General features: G+C 53.6%; 1 protein-coding gene across 4 annotated transcripts in view; it reads left to right on the top strand.

The window, feature by feature from the left end:
* Positions 1–16,025, top strand: part of PRKCE (protein kinase C epsilon) — a 505,242-nt gene that overhangs the window by 481,835 nt on the left and 7,382 nt on the right. The window contains exon 15 of one of the 4 annotated variants that reach the window (XM_051828578.3): positions 2,731–2,760. Coding sequence (XP_051684538.1) covers positions 2,731–2,745 — 15 coding nt within the window. The 3' untranslated portion in view covers positions 2,746–2,760. 4 annotated transcript variants of the gene reach the window in all.

The raw sequence follows: 16,025 nt of genomic DNA, 5'->3' as shown, positions 1-16,025 counted from the left end.
GGCTCGTGGGCTCAGGTGGAGCTGCACCACCACCTGGACCCCAGGAGCACAAGGGGACAGCGCCTCCCTTCCTGGGGCCTCTCAGGAGCCCACACCCAGACCCTGCTGGCCTCTTTGGCTGAGGGGCTGAAGTGCTATGCCCCGCACCCCAGCTGAGAGCACATGGCCCAGAGGAAACACAGAACTGTCTTCCCCCCATGTCTGACTCCGTGGTGACCCTGGAAACCATTCTCTGTGCACTCACGCAGGTTACCCTCCACGCTAGACAGGGCCCAGCCCCAGGGTGTGTTGAGTTGGTTTGCAGTCAGGTACAAGAAGAGAATTAGAATGTTGTCCAGAGGATGGAGAAAACAGGAAGCTGACCGCATGCAGGGGCAGGGAGGGTCCTGCTCTCGATGCGAGCTGAATCACGCTGCTGCTCCGAGGGTGCTCAGCCCCAGGCCCTCAAGACTTAGTCACGTAACCGTCACAGTACATCCTTGAGACTCAAGACCTCTCTGCAGAGAAATGTCACAGTGAAAAGGGAAGCAAGAAGCCACATCTTGTTGGTAGCTGGGAAAGGTGCCAAGTCTGGCCCTCAGTAGAAAGCTTTCTCCCGGGAAATGTGAATGGTGCCAGCCGGAGTCATCTGTGAGCTTGTGGATGGCAGAGATGAACCTGAAGCTGAATTAAAGTCATGGCAGGGATGATAGAACCTCACAAGCCCATGTGAGGGCACTTGGGGGCTTTTGTGAGCCGTCAGCCCCCTCTTGCCAAGACAGGCTTGACCCTGGGCGTAAGGGGACCCGCCTGACTCACAGCCCAGCAGTGAGGACCACTGTGTGCTCCATAAACAGGATCAGCCTTCCCATAGGCCAGAGAGGTGGTCCCCCACGAGGGGTTGGGGCAGGCACCAGGAAGCTGAGCTGTCCCTCAAGGGAAGCAGTCTTCTGCTCCTGGGACAGGGAGTTCCATCAAAGAATTTGCATGCACCTCACCCGCCTACCCAGGCCAGCTGGAGAGACAGGGATCTGACAGAGGGAGGAAGGAGGGCTGATGCAGAACCCAACGTCGGGGAGAAACAGGACAGAGGGTCACAGCCGCCAGGGGCAGGATGAGGGTCTTGGCTCTTGGGTCCTAGGGAATCCCAGTCAAGAAGACACTTTGTGAGAAGAGAGTTTATGAGCAGATGTCACCAGCCTTGCCATTGTGGTGGCCTCAGCCCGTGTTCAAACAAGCAAGGAAACCAGATGCACACACTCCCCTAATCTGGTGAGCCCTAAGACCACCAGGGCAGTGCAGTGAAGCGCAGCGCCTGGGGTCCCTGAGGAAGCCCCCGGTTTCCTCTGCCTGGGGCTAGCTCCACCGGCTGCCGAGCCATGCCCTGCTCACACCACAGCAGGATGCACCTGCCAAGTAGCTACAGCCCCACTCCTGGGCTGCCCGCGAAGCCGAGGGACGCTGGGGTGTCCTGCCTGTGTGACTCCGGACGGTGCAGGAGTTGGCAGGTGAGGCTGGGAGAGAGCACACCATCTAGCCCAGGACTTCCGAAGAGCCCAGACACAGCAACAGCTTTGCTTGGAGCTCAGACTCAGCCACCTGGCAGCACCCAGCAGGAGCCTGGCAGGCTCCCTGGAGGCTGGTGGTCTCTGAGTCACCCCCGTGGGGCCTTGAGGATGCAGCAGAGGGGCTCCCAGGCCTGCCTTCCACCCCGCCCCCGCCCCCACCCCCAGCAAGCCTGGCCCTGCGGAAGGCATCGCTGAGAAGGGGATTGTGCAGATTTGTGGCTGGAATCTGGCCTGGGGTCAGGTTCCGTTGCATACCTCCGCAGGCTGCTGGCCCCGCCAGGCTTTTGCCTTCCTGAGATGTTTGCTGTGTTAAGAGTGCCGCTCCCAGCGCCTGAGCCTCCCCGTCAGCCCTGCCCAGAGTCCCGAGCTGTCAGGAGCACAGCTGGCCCTCCTGATGCCCCTTGGTGCTGGCCCCACCCAGCAGCTCTGCTTCTGTGTGGAGTGCGCTCCCGTTGTCCCCCCAGCTCTCCTCTGTGTCCTGCCTCCTCCACGTCCTTGTGCCTCCACGTCCTCCTGCCCCGCCTCTGCCTTTACCCATGCGTGGACTGAGTGAGTTTTGCACTAGCAATGCACCATCAGCACCAAGCCAAAGCCGTCACGTTGTCTTGTGTGCAAGTCCATTTTCTGGGGGTGCCTGGCTTCAGAGCAAGGGTACCCAGAGGGGGAGGTTTGGTGGCAGTGACCTTAGCAGTGGCAGGGTGGGGGCCTGGGAGAGCTGGCAAGGCTAGAGCCAATACCTTTGTTCTTGGAGAAAATCTGCCAGCCTGGAATTCCCTGGTCGATTCCTTTGGCAATTGCATCCCAAGAGGGTGGCATTGCCCACTTTCCATCAAAGTGTCACCTTTAGCTTTGGTGTGACTGGTGGGGTGGCTTTCCGTGGGGCCCCCAGCATCCACAGCCGTGTCTGGCGTGGTGGAACAGCATCATGTCTTGAATCTTGGAGATACTCAACTCATTTCTGGCTTCCCTGCTGTGAATGCATCCCCTCCCCTCAAAAGCATTAGGCTCTGAGATTCTGGAGTGGGCGAAGCCAGTGTAGGAGGAGTCGGCTGCCTCCTCCACCCCCACCCCAGCCCCAGCCCCAGCCCCCTGAAACCCAGCTGGCCTGAGACAAAGCCAGAGGCGAGGAGGGAAATACCGGCCAAGTAAACTTCTCTTTGTGTACGTGTTCTCTCTTTTCAAGTTTGCTTCAGTGTGAATGTCCCTCTTTAAGGTAAGGCCTCAAGAGTGGGGAGTCTGTCCAGGTAGGTGAGCCCTCAGGCCGCTGATGCACATAGAGGTCCTTCCAACTCCATGACCCCACTCCATCCAGCCATCCGCGCTGCATGGCGGGACCCGGCGGGAGGCCTCTCCTGCATGCTCCTGCATGACTGGGCTGTGCTGAGAGAACATCCGGGAAGTGGGCTCGAGACCCTCACACCCTCACCACCTGAGCGGCCTGAGGAGGAGCCCTGCTCAAAATGCAGCCCCTTCCCTGGAAGCCAGCCCACCTGCCCAGGGACTGCCAGATGCCATCCGCAGCCTCCATCCTGGGGGTTGGGGGGCAGGTGAGGACCCCTCCGTGAGGACCTGCCCTAGACTGTCCTCACCACAGTGAGCACCCGCAACATCCGAGGGGCTACAGGATCCCTTGCAGAGCCAGGACTGGAAGGTGTAGGAAAACGTGTTTCTGGTAGCTGGCCTGGGGGTTGGCGTAGCACAGTGGGCGAAGTATTGGCTTGGACCGCACAGAGACTAGGTTGGGTGGCACTTGCTATTACAGGGCTAGTCACGTGATCCCGAGACCCATTGCCCCCAACCTCACTCCTGGACTTGGCCTCCTTGAGGTCAGAGCAGTAAAATGGGGCCAAGGACGCTTGTCCCATAGATGTACAAACAGGACTGGATGACAAACCTGAGATACTTTGTGCACCATAGGCCCTCAGTACATCTTGGTTCCTCTCTCTCCATTCACCACCCACACCCCAGCCTGGTAAACCCCTCTTCCTCTTATCTCAAGACTCCAAGATGCTCTTTAGCGTAGGAGGTGTGTGAGGGTCAGACCCTGAGCTTTAGAATCATGTGCCGATTTGGACAGTGTGATCTGGGGAGAGTCATCTCTCTGAGCCTCAGTCTGCTGATCCATGGAATGAGGATAATAACTATCTAGGGTCAATGTTGCTGTGAGGGGTCCGCAAACAGGACTATGTGGATTGATGAGCTCAGTGTGTGACATCCCATGAGCATTCAAGTTGCTGTTGATGCTGCCGGTGAGGAGGACCAGAGGCCAGGCTGGGTGGCACCCCTGTGCAGAGGTGCTGGGGGCACCAGTTTGGCCCTGGGGCTGGGCTCATCCAGTCAGGTGGCAACAACCACAGGGCAGAAGAACACAATTCAGAAGTGTGTGGGAACCTGCTGGCACCTAATTCTTGCACAGCCACTGGTCTGAGCTGGGACAGTACCTAGGGGGTGATAGCCTTGTTGCCGCTTGGGACAGTGCCCCAACTATCACCATGGTGCCCCCTTTTATTCTGCAAACTTGCTCTCCATTTTTCCTTTTCCTGCCTCCTTCTTGGTAACATTTTTGCTGGGGCCCTGTCCGACAACGTGCAAGTCACCAACGCCGCGACTTCATTTCACCTAGCAGGTGCCAAGGTAGCTCCCAGCTAAACGGGCTCAGTGGCACATCTGTAACTTGCTCTAGAGATTTTGCCATCAGAATTCTGACTGCAGGAACAGCCCTGCGACCTGCTGCACTTGCCAGCACTTCATTTTTTGCCCCCTTCCACCCTGGGAAAGAGTTTGAGTCCTGGGCAGGGCTGTCTATCCTGCAGCCAGGAGTGGAGGGACAGCGGTCAGAGGCAGGGTCGTGAGCATCAGCATAAAAGCTGGAAGATCCTCAACCCTTCCCATGGAGAGGCACAGTCCTCTCGCCTATATCTCCATTTGAGGAGTCTGTGCATCTGGGGACATTATGCATCCTCTCGGGGTTCCCCCGCCCACGTCAGCCTCCAAGCACAGGGCCCTCGGTCTCCAGGGGGGCATCTGTTGCAGAGGAGAGAAGCTCTGGGGAACCCAGTTTTGCACGTGAGGCCATCCGTGCCCTGTTTCCTTCCTGCTGTTTGTACTGCAGAGGATGGGAGGTTGGTGACTGAACTGGATTGGCCTGAACTTAACATTCAAACCTTATTCTAGACTTCTAGGATCTCTCAAATGCAAATTAGATTTTTGAAGGTTTGATAAGCTTCCCAGTCAACCTCAGCCTCTTCAGAGTGAGAAGGCGTGGCCTCGTGCCTGCCAGCCACTCCGGACTCCACTGTGGGCTTTCCTGGCTGCTCCTCTCTGGGCCCTTCTGAGGGAGTGGAGGTTGGCTGTCGGTGGAGTGCTCCAGCTAGGGATGGAGAAAGGCTGGACAAACAGGAAATAGACCTGTCTGCCTTAAGCAGGGAGCTGGGAAATCAGCCCTCCGGAGCAGGGCCTCTCAACAGAGAGAGATAAATTAGAAAATAAACCAGACTTTGGTCTGGGGCGTGAGCCAGAGGCTTTGGCCATGCCAGGCTTTTGCAGGCTTCCTGGGGAGGCCTGGCAGACTTGGGCTGCAGGCACTCAGGTACCCAGCGTGGAGGTGTTCTACCCAAGGAGACCGGATACACCTGCTCCAAAATAGGAGACGAATTCTGCACTCGCTCTGTGCCACAGGCAGGGGGAAACACGGGGCAGAGCAGGGCTTTGGTCCCCACTGTTGGTTTCTCTGAGATGCTAAGCAAGTCATCAGGGCTCTCTGCTTCCTTCCTATAAGGGGTTTAAGAAATCCCTAAGATTTCTTCCTGCCCCTGCTGCTCTGTGAGGACAGGGACTGTGGGGCTTTAAAATCAACTTTATTTCAATAACATCTCTGTAGACAGAGATGTCAAAGTCCATTTTAGTATATTTTACAAGTGTGCAAAGGGTGAGTGTTTGGCCCAGTGGGTGAGTTGCTGCTTGGGACACCTGCATCTCCCATCAGAATGCCTAGGTTCAAGTCCCAGGCCCCATTCAATTCCAGCTTCCTACTAATGCACTCCCTTGGGGACAGTAGGTGATGATGCAAGTTGTTGGGTCCCTGCCACCCACATGGGAGACCCAGATGGAGTTCCTGGTTCCTGGCTTTGATTCGGTCAAGTCCTAGCTGCTGCAGGCATTTGGAGAGTAAACAGGCATTTGGGGGAGCTAATTTTTTTTTAATATTTATTTTATTTATTTGAAAGAGTTACAGAGAGAGGTAGAGACAGAGAGGTCTTCCAAATGCAGGTTCACTCCCCAGATGGCTGCAACGGCCAGAGCTGCGCCGATCCGAAGCCAGGAGTCAGCATCTTCTTCAAGGTCTCCCACATGGGTGCAAGGGCCCAAGGACTTGGGCCGCCTTCTATTGCTTTCCGTGACCATAACAGAGAGCTGGATCAGAAGAGGAGCAGCCGGGACTAGAACCAGCGCCCATATGGGATGCTGGCACTTCAGGCCAGGGCTTTAACTATTGTGCCACAGTGCTGGTCCCATGGGGGAGCTAATTATTAATGTCTATCCCATGTGTCCACCAGCACGAAGAATACATAGAATGCCTCATCCTTCATGAAAGTTCCCTGGTGCCCTCAGCCCCACCCCCCGCAGCCCAGGTCTGCTTTCTGTCACTGCGGGTTGGGCTCATCTTTTGCAGTGTCTTGTAAGTGGAGCCACATGCCGTGTGCTCCTTTGTGCCTGGCGTCCTTCACACAGTATCATGCTTTGGAGATCTGGGACTTGTATTTTTGCCTTGTATCATGGAAACTTTGAAACATGCTCACCAGCAGAGAGAAGCGCTGAGCGAATCCCCATGTGTCCATCCGCCCGCCCACAATGTGTGGTTAATCTATCAAGGGAGGGACTTTGATCTGCTTTGTTCACAGGTGTATCCCCAGCAATTAGCAATTCCTGGCACAGAGCAAATACTTAGTCTGTCTTGGTGGAGTGAATTAATGAGTTCTGGGGGTCTACAGTATTTTTCCAAAAGACTTTTTGTTCCCAGATGTATCTGTGAATTCTCATCTTTTATGGCCTAAGGTTGATTCCAGTACTTGCATATGCCTGAGGATGTAGGGTGATGAGAGCCCACATTTGGAATCCCACACTTGTTGAGTGGTGGGGGAGGGGGGTGACCTCACACTGATTAGTGGGGCACCTATGGCACCTGTTAGAATGTTTACAGGTCCTGTTTCAAAGCCAGCAGGCAGCACAGAAGTAAATCCCTGGCAAGAAAAAACCCATCTCTATCTAGAACATTTTCAGAAAAAGGGTTGGGAGTGGACCAGATTTGAGAGTTTCTTCTCCAGGCACTGAAAATGGAATGGCTCTTGACACCCAAGAGCTGGCAACAGTGACCCAGCTTTGCAAAGCAGATGATAAATGAAAAGGGTTACATGGTTAGAAGCAGGGCATGGCTGGGTTTGCCACCTTTGGCCCTCCTGCTTCCAGCAGCAGCCATGGGCTCCTGATGCATCTCCAGGCTTGCCTCCTGCCACTGCAAGTCCTGCTGTGTGGGCCCAGCCTGCTGCAGAGCCCAGCTTGGCGAGCTCAGACCTCAGCCAAGCCGCGGCAGGCAGCATACTGTCTCCTCCCAAGGCTTTTGATTCTTGGACAACAACACACAGTACTTTCTACAGCGTGTTCAGTGCCAGCACCCCTTGGGGCCCCTTGACCCCACTCTAGGGTCTCATATTTAGTAAATTGTCAAATTGATTTAGTGAACTGGGTACAGCCAAAAAAAAAAAAAAATTAAGGCAAAGATAGAATGGAATGGAATACACTGGATGGAAGACAACACAGAACGCATCACAAATAGTGAAGTGCAGCTTGCTGGCTCTCTTGGTGCGGGTTGGATAAGCAGTATGCAGTAGGTCATATGTAAAATGTGTTTCTCCCTCTTGCTCGGTGGGCTGTGTCCCACTTCACCCCTGATGTCTAGCAAGGGCCCCGGAAGCCTTGGTGGGGATGGGGTATACTGTGAGGATGAGTTTGGAACAGCATCGCCGCCCCTGGCAGAAAACACTGCCCTGGCAGCCTGTGCTGAGCTCAGCGCAGATGGCCTCCCCACCTCCCAGAGTCCATGGTAGGAGGCAGAACTCACCCAGGACACCTGCCTCCAGGCCAGATGGAATCCAGGTCCTGACTCTCCCTGGCTGGGTGGCCGGGGTGCACTTTGAGCAAGCTGCTTAGCTTCTCAGCCACTGTCCCATCTTCACAAGCGGTGGCACCTGCTTCCCTGTTAGCTGTTATGGTCACATAAATCAGACACCTATGCTGCTAGGCCAGCCCCTGGCCAAGCCTCCCTCTGTGAGCGTCATTGTTTTTCCTGCAAGGAACCCGAGGCTGCCCCACGCACTGTGCTGGCTGCAAACACAAAGCAGGTGCCCACCCGGAGCCCACTGCGCTGGCAAGGACATTGCCTGAGCCATCGTTTAGCCCCAGTGGCAAGGAGTGCCATGAAGGAGAAGTACAGGTTAAGGTGCAGGAGAGGCTGGCCTGCAGGGTACAGACCTCAAGAATGGTTTCCAGGCTCATCTGCAGCATTGGAGAGGGAAAGGAAGCCGCCCTTACTCTCACTTCTGCACTTGGGGGAGGGGTGCCTGCAGAGGCAAAGGCTGGTGCTCTCTGCTGGCCCCTGGGGACACCAGGAGCTCCATTTGGTCAACTGGGTGCTGGTACCACTGGGCTGAGCTGGACATGCTGGGGCTGCCCACCTCCCGGGAGAGCCAAGACTCAAGGCCCTTGGAGACACCTCCAGGTCCCCTATAAACTGCAGACCGAGCAGCCTCAGTGTGGCTGGCACACACGATGCAGACGCATCCAGGATCACGTGGCCCGACATGACTCAGAGCTGGAATTTATCATTTATGTGGGGGGAGTCTTCAAAAAGTCCATGGGAATGTGTATTGTGAGAAAACCCTGCGTGGACTGCTAGCATGTCTGGGGGAGAAAGGAAACGGATTTTCTTTTTCCTTTTTCACAGACTTTGGGAAGGCCCCTCGTGTTTAATTTCTCAAGGTCAGAGCCAGAAGTGTGCCTGTGTATGTATTTGGGCAGGCCTGGGGGTGGGGCTGGCCCGGGAGGGTGTGAGGAAGGGGGTAGAAGCCCAACCCAAGAAGTGCCCAGCAATGTCTCCTTCCCTACAAAGATCTAAGAAGTGCAGCCTGCATCCGGGGACTTTTCCCTGGTTTTCTATGAGACACTTGAGCCTTCCCCCAGCGGAGCACCCCGTCATCACCGAGGCCAGGTCAGATGTCCTGTGCTGGGGACCCCTGTGGTCTGGGTGACTTCAGCAAACAGGGACGTGGCAGGGCTTTGTCGTGTGTGGACTCCTCAGACAGAGCCGCCGTACCACAGAGAAAGGCTGTGTGGCGGGGATCCAGTCAAGCGAGTGGTTCTCGGTGTGGCTGTGGACTCGCCGCCTGCTTTGAGAACTGGCACAGTAAGCTCGCTCTCCAGGCAGACTCCAGTGTGCCCTCACCCACAGCACGCCCCACTCCATTTGTGAGCCCTGAAGACCATGATCTAGCACCAGGGGTGACTGACTGTGTCCTGTGGGCCCAATGCAGCCCACTGCCTGCTTTTCATTCAGTCCATGAAGTAAGAATGGCGTTGGCTTTGTTTGTAAACGGCTGAAGCAGAATATTTCACAACACATAACAATCAGGCAAAAGGCTGGTGTGTCAGTGTCCGTACATAGTAAAGTTTTATTGGAACACAGCCACAGCCGTTCATTTACATATGACCCATGCTGCTTTTCGGCTTCAAAGGTGGAGTGCAGTGGTTATGACAGAGAGCTCGTGTCTTAGAAAGCCTGAGATGTTTACTATCTGGCCTTGCACAGAAAAACTTGCCAGCCCTGGCTCTAGGAGTAAGAACCCAGGTAGAGATGGCTTGCCTTAAATTCTTTACTCTGGGGCCGGCGCCGCGGCTCACTAGGCTAATCCTCCGCCTAGCGGCGCCGGCACACCAGGTTCTAGTCCCGGTCGGGGCGCCGGATTCTGTCCCGGTTGCCCCTCTTCCAGGCCAGCTCTCTGCTGTGGCCAGGGAGTGCAGTGGAGGATGGCCCAGGTGCTTGGGCCCTGCACCCCATGGGAGACCAGGAAAAGCACCTGGCTCCTGGCTCCTGCCACCGGATCAGCGCGGTGCGCCGGCCGCAGCGCGCTGGCCGCGGCGGCCATTGGAGGGTGAACCAACGGCAAAGGAAGACCTTTCTCTCTGTCTCTCTCTCTCTCACTGTCCACTCTGCCTGTCCAAAAAAAAATAAAAAATAAAAATAAAAAAAAAATTCTTTACTCTGACTTAAAATGGTAGACCCATAGGATGCATGGATGGATTCACTCCATCCATCCTATGTGCAGGCTTCCAGACAAACCTTGCCCTGTGGTGCTGGAAATTCGGAAGCCACTTCCTTATACCAGAGATGGCTGCCCTTTCCCTGCTGGAGAGCCCTGAGGGCTGTGTCCACAGACAGAGCCCAGCAGGCCACTCCCTCGGATGAGAACATTGGCCAGGCATGGAGGAGGTTGGTGTCAGCTCCTAGCTGGAAACTGGGGCTCTTTGCTTTCTCCAGAGTAGCTCTTCAGAGGGAATTGTGACAATCGAGATCTGCATAGTTTTGCAAACACTAACAAGGGGAAAAGAAGAGGTAGCTTCCATCAACAGCTGAGCCCACAGCGTTCACCTGTGCTCAGTTACTCAGAGTGCCCGGCGCTCTGAGGGGATTTGGTCCATTTTAAAAATGGATGTGTACAGACTGCCACAGAAAGGTGTACCACTCCCCACCCCACCCCCCGGGACTCTGGAAAGGAGATCCTCCGATGGGGGGAGGGGCATTTCTTGCTGCCCGGAAGCAAATCCTCAGTACTGGGAAAACATCTCCTAGACGGTGGAAGTCACTCCACTAACTAGAGCAGAGGTCACAAGCTAAGGGCTTGTGCAGCCTGTTCAGCCAGGAGACCTTTTATCAAAAACAGAAAACAGACAGACAAAAACCCTGAATTCCTTGGTGCCATTTTAAAAATCAGGAGCTTGAATGTGAAAATGCAGATTGGGGCATTTCTTGGCAATTCAGAAGACAAAGGAGCCCTGGGTCTGTGTCCCTGACAGGCAGCCAGGGCTGGTGAGGTGCATACCCCAGCTTGTCTGGTGCCACCGCTCCTGGTACCTCCAGGCTCCAGCACTGTGCGACTTTGTACACACGCATTCACAGACACAGCACACAGAGACACACAACACACATAGACACAGCATGAGGGACACACAATGTACACGTACACCACACATAGCCAAATACACACAACATGCTCAGCCACACATACATGCAACACACACACACAACATAACCATACACATAGCCGCACATCCATCCAAGACACATACAACATACAACACACACACCCACACATACATGCAACACATATACATGACACATACAGACCCACATAACCACACACATAGCCGCACATCCATCCAAGACACATACAACACACACAACACACATCCACACATACATGCAACACACATACATGACACAGACCCACATAACCACACACATAGCCGCTCATCCATCCAAGACACATACAACACACACATCCACACATACATGCAACACACATACATGACACAGACCCACATAACCACACACATAGCTGCACATTCATCCAAGACACATATAACACACACATCCACACATACATGCAACACACATACATGACACAGACCCACATAACCACACACATAGCTGCACATTCATCCAAGACACATATAACACACAAAGCCACACATACATGCAGCACACGCATCCCTCATTACAGAGAAACGGAAATAGGACATCATAGCCAGCAGTACTAAAAATAAAATCCATTTTTTCCCTTTCTTGTTTTTCATATCTTGCCTCATTCCAGAAGGCTTAAAGATGGCCCACCAAGATGTATAAACTACATACTGTAAGGCAAAGTCAGTGAACATGAAGAGAAAGCAAGGCCAAAAGGGCTCGGGAACGTTCTTGGGGTGGGCCCTGCGTTTGGCTCTCGGCTTTGCGTGAAAGCTGGTTAGTTTCCATCCCAGCTGTGGCGCAGACGAAAGCACACGATGGGCCACCGCAGGCACTGGCGATTTCCCTGGGCACTAAGACCACTTGGAGAGGTCTCCCCTGACTCGTCCCAAAGACAGTGCTGTCTGTTGTATACCAGCAGTTGTGAAGGACAAAGGGGTCTCTACAAAGTTCGGAGGTTACGTGCACTGTGAAAAAGCCATACAGGGATTCCTAAGGGTTTGGGCACCTAAATAAGCCTGCCTCTCAGTTCACCTTGTCCCTGCACTGCCTGAAGCAGCCCCGTGCACCGAGGAAGGAGAAATGCTCGTGGCTCTCATTTCCTCGGTGCCGTCCACCGCTTTCCCTGCTCGGACGAGCCATTTCCTTTCTCCCTCCTTACAGACATCTGGGGCAGCTGACTCACGTCCCCATTTTATGGATGAGAAAGGGGAGGAGGGCACAAAAAGGTCACATAATTTGCCCAAGGCCACAAGAAGCAGAAACTGGAAAAACGAGCGCAATCCAGGCAGTCAGGCTACAGAGCATGGAGGCCAGCCGCCAAGCTCTCTGCCTCTCAGACAGAGAAACCAGCGTGATGGGCCAGTGAGCTCTCAATGCCCAGATTTTAGAAAGATCGATGTGGACGGGAAGGAAGGCAGGAACCTGAGAAGCGGTGCCTAGACAGAGCGTGAACTTGAGGCAGAATACAGAACAACCTTAGGCTCCCAAACAGGCTTTCGGACAAAACAAAAAAGCTCCTTTTAAGACTGAAAAGCAAAAGGAGAAATAAAGAGACTTCCTGATCCTTTATAAAAACTCAGCCAGGCTGCAGTCGGAACCGTTCATGGACCATGACAAAAAACAGAGGCCTGCGCCCCAGCCCCCTGGAGGGGCCAGCTCCTGAAGCCTGGGCGAAGCCCAGGTGTCTGTGTAGCTGCACTTTGGGTACATGGCCAGCATTGAGAACCACAGTGCTCATCAGAGACAAAAAGCAAGGCTGTTATTCCATCGCCAACTTTGCCTCAAAGAAAAATATCTTAAAAGTACAAGGATGAGGGCAGAAACCAGTAAGAGGGACCTGAAGCCCAAGAATAATTAATGAATTACATTTCATACAGTGTGCCTTGGGAGCCTCGGATCTCATGCCCAGGGCACATCTCGGAACAGTTAATCAGCCTCTGGGTGGACCAGCATGGGGGGCATGTGAGTCTCCCCTGGAGCTTCCAGCGTGCTCCAGAAGTTGAGCGCTGGCCCAGGGCAACTGTATCTCGGGTATTGAAGAACCAGCCTTGCCTATTGCAGTGAGAGGAGACAGGCAAATAGTCTCCCAGGATGTAGAAATAGAGAAAACATGGACTTGAGGTGCTTTGAGGTGGTTACTGCTAAAACAGCTTTCCAGACATTTTTACGCAGAGTTTTTGGACATTCAGGGAGAAAATGGTGCTCCCTTGCCACCAATTAATTTTATTTCTAGCAGATGAGTGCAGCAGGCATTTGTACCTCCATTATCCTCTTGAAGATAATAAAGAGTGACCATGACTGGTTGATCCTTAAGGGATTTAACAGCCATATCCCAAAAAGTGGGACTTGCTGTCAGCTGTTTATAGAGGACAGATCAGAGGTGTCCTGAATCAGTATCTTATGCTTGTCTTCATGCAGAGATTGGAAGTATGCCCATTAAACCAAGGTTGAAGGATGCAAGAGTTGGGTGACAGTGTTCCAATGACTCTTGCACGGTGGTTTGGAGTTTACTTGGGCTTTACCCATTTGCTCTTAGAAATTTCCAGAAGCTCAGTGTATTTGTTGCTCCCATTTCCTAGATTCTGAGAGGTAAGTTATAGAATCATTTATGGTGCTCTCAACAGGCTAGAAATACATCCCAAAATAAGAAGAAATCAGGGTTAAGTGCAAAGAGTCACATTTGGATTTAGAAAATCAATTCCAGAAAGAAGAGAGTGGGTTTCTGTTAGTTTCCTAGGACTGCAATAGCCAAGGACCACACCGGGGTGGCTTAGAACCTCAGAAGTGTGTTGTCTTTCAGTTCTGGAGGCCGGAAGTCTGAACTCGGTGCTGGCAGGCCCTGCTCCCTCTGAACCCTGTAACAGAAGGACCTTCCTTGTCTCCCGCAGCTTCTGGAAGCTCCAGACATTCCTTGGCTCGTGGCCATCTGTGTTGTCACATGGCCTTCCCTCTGTGTTCCTGTCTCCGTGTCCAAGTTCCCCTCGTGGTAGGGACACAGTCTCACTGGATCAGGGCCACCTTAGCGACCTTATCTTTATTTGATGACACCTGCAAAGACCTTGTCTCCAAATAAGGTCCCATTCTGAGGAACTGGGGGTAAGGACTTCACATACCTTGTTTGAGATGCATAATTCAACAGGTAACAGGGTTAAAGCAAATGGCTACCACTAGGAGACTACTGGTGTTTTATTACCACAGCTATTGAAGAAATAAAACACTGATACTATATTAGACAGCAAGCTGTTCGAGTTCCCAGCAGGTAGAGTGTACTGCCCCTGCACTTGGCATTGTGCACGCCCCAGAGTTGAACTGAGCAGTCCGCTCTGACCACCACCTTCCAGGAAGGAGGTAGTTGAAAAGTAAAAGGTCATCACCAAGGGCTCATGGCAAGATGGGGCCTGCGAAAAGTTCCATGGGCAGCCAGTGCCAGGCAAACACTACATGTTCTGCCCTGCTTTCTAGAAAGGAAATCCAAAAGTACAAATAGTCCTCAGCTAAGAAGAGCATGAAGGGTGAGGAGGGACGAAGGAGTGGGTTTGGAGAAATTTCTAACTTAACTTGACATTCTGTTCCAGCCCTCATTTTTGCCAGGCAGGGCACCAGGGGTGCACACATCGGCGTGTATATACACACATATGCTCTGTGACTTAGAATGTACGGATGTAATGAGGGGAGGGGCATATGCATGCACAGAAAGATCCAGATAAACTCTTGCTTTTTCTTTAGAGTGTTATTAGAGGGAGAAAAGTCTGACTTAAGGGAGAGTATTACTGTTTTAAAGCTAGGAAGGACTTGGGGTTTGACTGCTAGCATGAATAAAATTAACTTCAAGCGTATGCACACTGTGTGCTGTATACACAGTAGATGTCTTCAGGGCTTAGTGAGTGGAATCTGACACAAACTAAAAGAAGAGGCCAAATTAGGGTGCAGGCAGCATCCCTGGAGCGGGAAGAAGGGTGAGGCCAGATGAGGTTGGCATCAGGGAAGACGTAAGAGGGGGTTGGAGCCTGGGGCGGGACCCCAGGAGCAGCTGGTTTTTCTGGAGGGCATGGAGAGGCGGCGTGTCTGCCCAGATCTGGCCACATCCAGGAGGCAGAGGACCCTGGCTTGGGGCCCCTGCGCTACCTATGCTTCTGTGTCGCGCCAAGCGGAGGGCAGGGGTGCGCAAGGCGGCCACATGAAAGGCAGCCCTGTGCCTCAGCCTGTAAGATCAGGGAGTTTTCTGGGCGCTTGAGAACAAAGTCATCTGTTGATCTCCTGGTAATCAGATAAGGACAGACAGAAGTCACTGGCTCCTCCGAGAGCTTCTGTTTATGACTTGGGCACAGGGAAGGCTGGGAGAGAATTGCAGTAGCCAGACAGGAAGCCAGCCTATCGCCCTGCTGGGGTCCCTACACGGCCCTGTGCAGCGTAGAAGGCAGGCTTTGCTTCTCTGAAACAGTCTCACAGACCTGTGCAAGCTCTGCCTCCCCCTACACCCTTGAAGACCCCAGGAGCACGCCCTCCTCCCCAGCACCAGTCCAGGTCTCAAGTCCAGGACCTTGTTTCTGGAGAGATGCCAAAGGGAGCCGGGATGCAGTTTTCCCCCAACACCAACCACAGGGATCAGGGTCAGACCCACCGAGTCCCTCAGTGCATCCATCTCCATGGAATTTTCCCAAACCTCGGCTGTTTCCATCTTGTACCAGCAGTTAGAGAACCTTCGTGCCCCAAGTGCTGGGAGAAGACAGCCCATTAATTAGGCCTGTTTTGCAGGCCCCCAGGGCTTTGTGATGGGCCGGGCTGTCTCGCTCCAGGCCCTTCATGACTCAGACCTCAGTCTCTCCTCCCTGCCCTCCCACCTCCTCTTCCCAGAGGAAAAAAAAATCCCCTCTGGCAGGACAGCGGCCACTGGCCCCGAGTCCAGGTCACTTCGCTGCCTCTCGATACAGTAGCAGCAAGAAAGGGGTGCTCATTCATTGCACCTAGCAGGTGTCTACTGATTACCTAGCACGTCCCTGCCTGCAAGGGGTACAGAGGCGAGTTATAAGAAGCGTTCCATGTGATAAATGCTGTGATCAGAGTTAGGAGCCACTCACAAGAGGCCTTGCTCTCATCCGTCTCAGAGGGGCAGGGAGGGCTTCTTGCAGAAGTCTCTACACCAAGATGGGGAAAGGGAGTGAACGCAGCAACAGCGAAGGAGG

The sequence above is a fragment of the Oryctolagus cuniculus genome, chromosome 2 (assembly GCF_051225735.1).
Source record: "Oryctolagus cuniculus isolate XC-2025 breed Fujian yellow rabbit chromosome 2, ASM5122573v1, whole genome shotgun sequence".
Taxonomy (NCBI): Eukaryota; Metazoa; Chordata; class Mammalia; order Lagomorpha; family Leporidae; genus Oryctolagus; species Oryctolagus cuniculus.
Note: the sequence above shows the minus strand (reverse complement) of the source record. Positions and strands in the feature narration are given on the sequence as shown.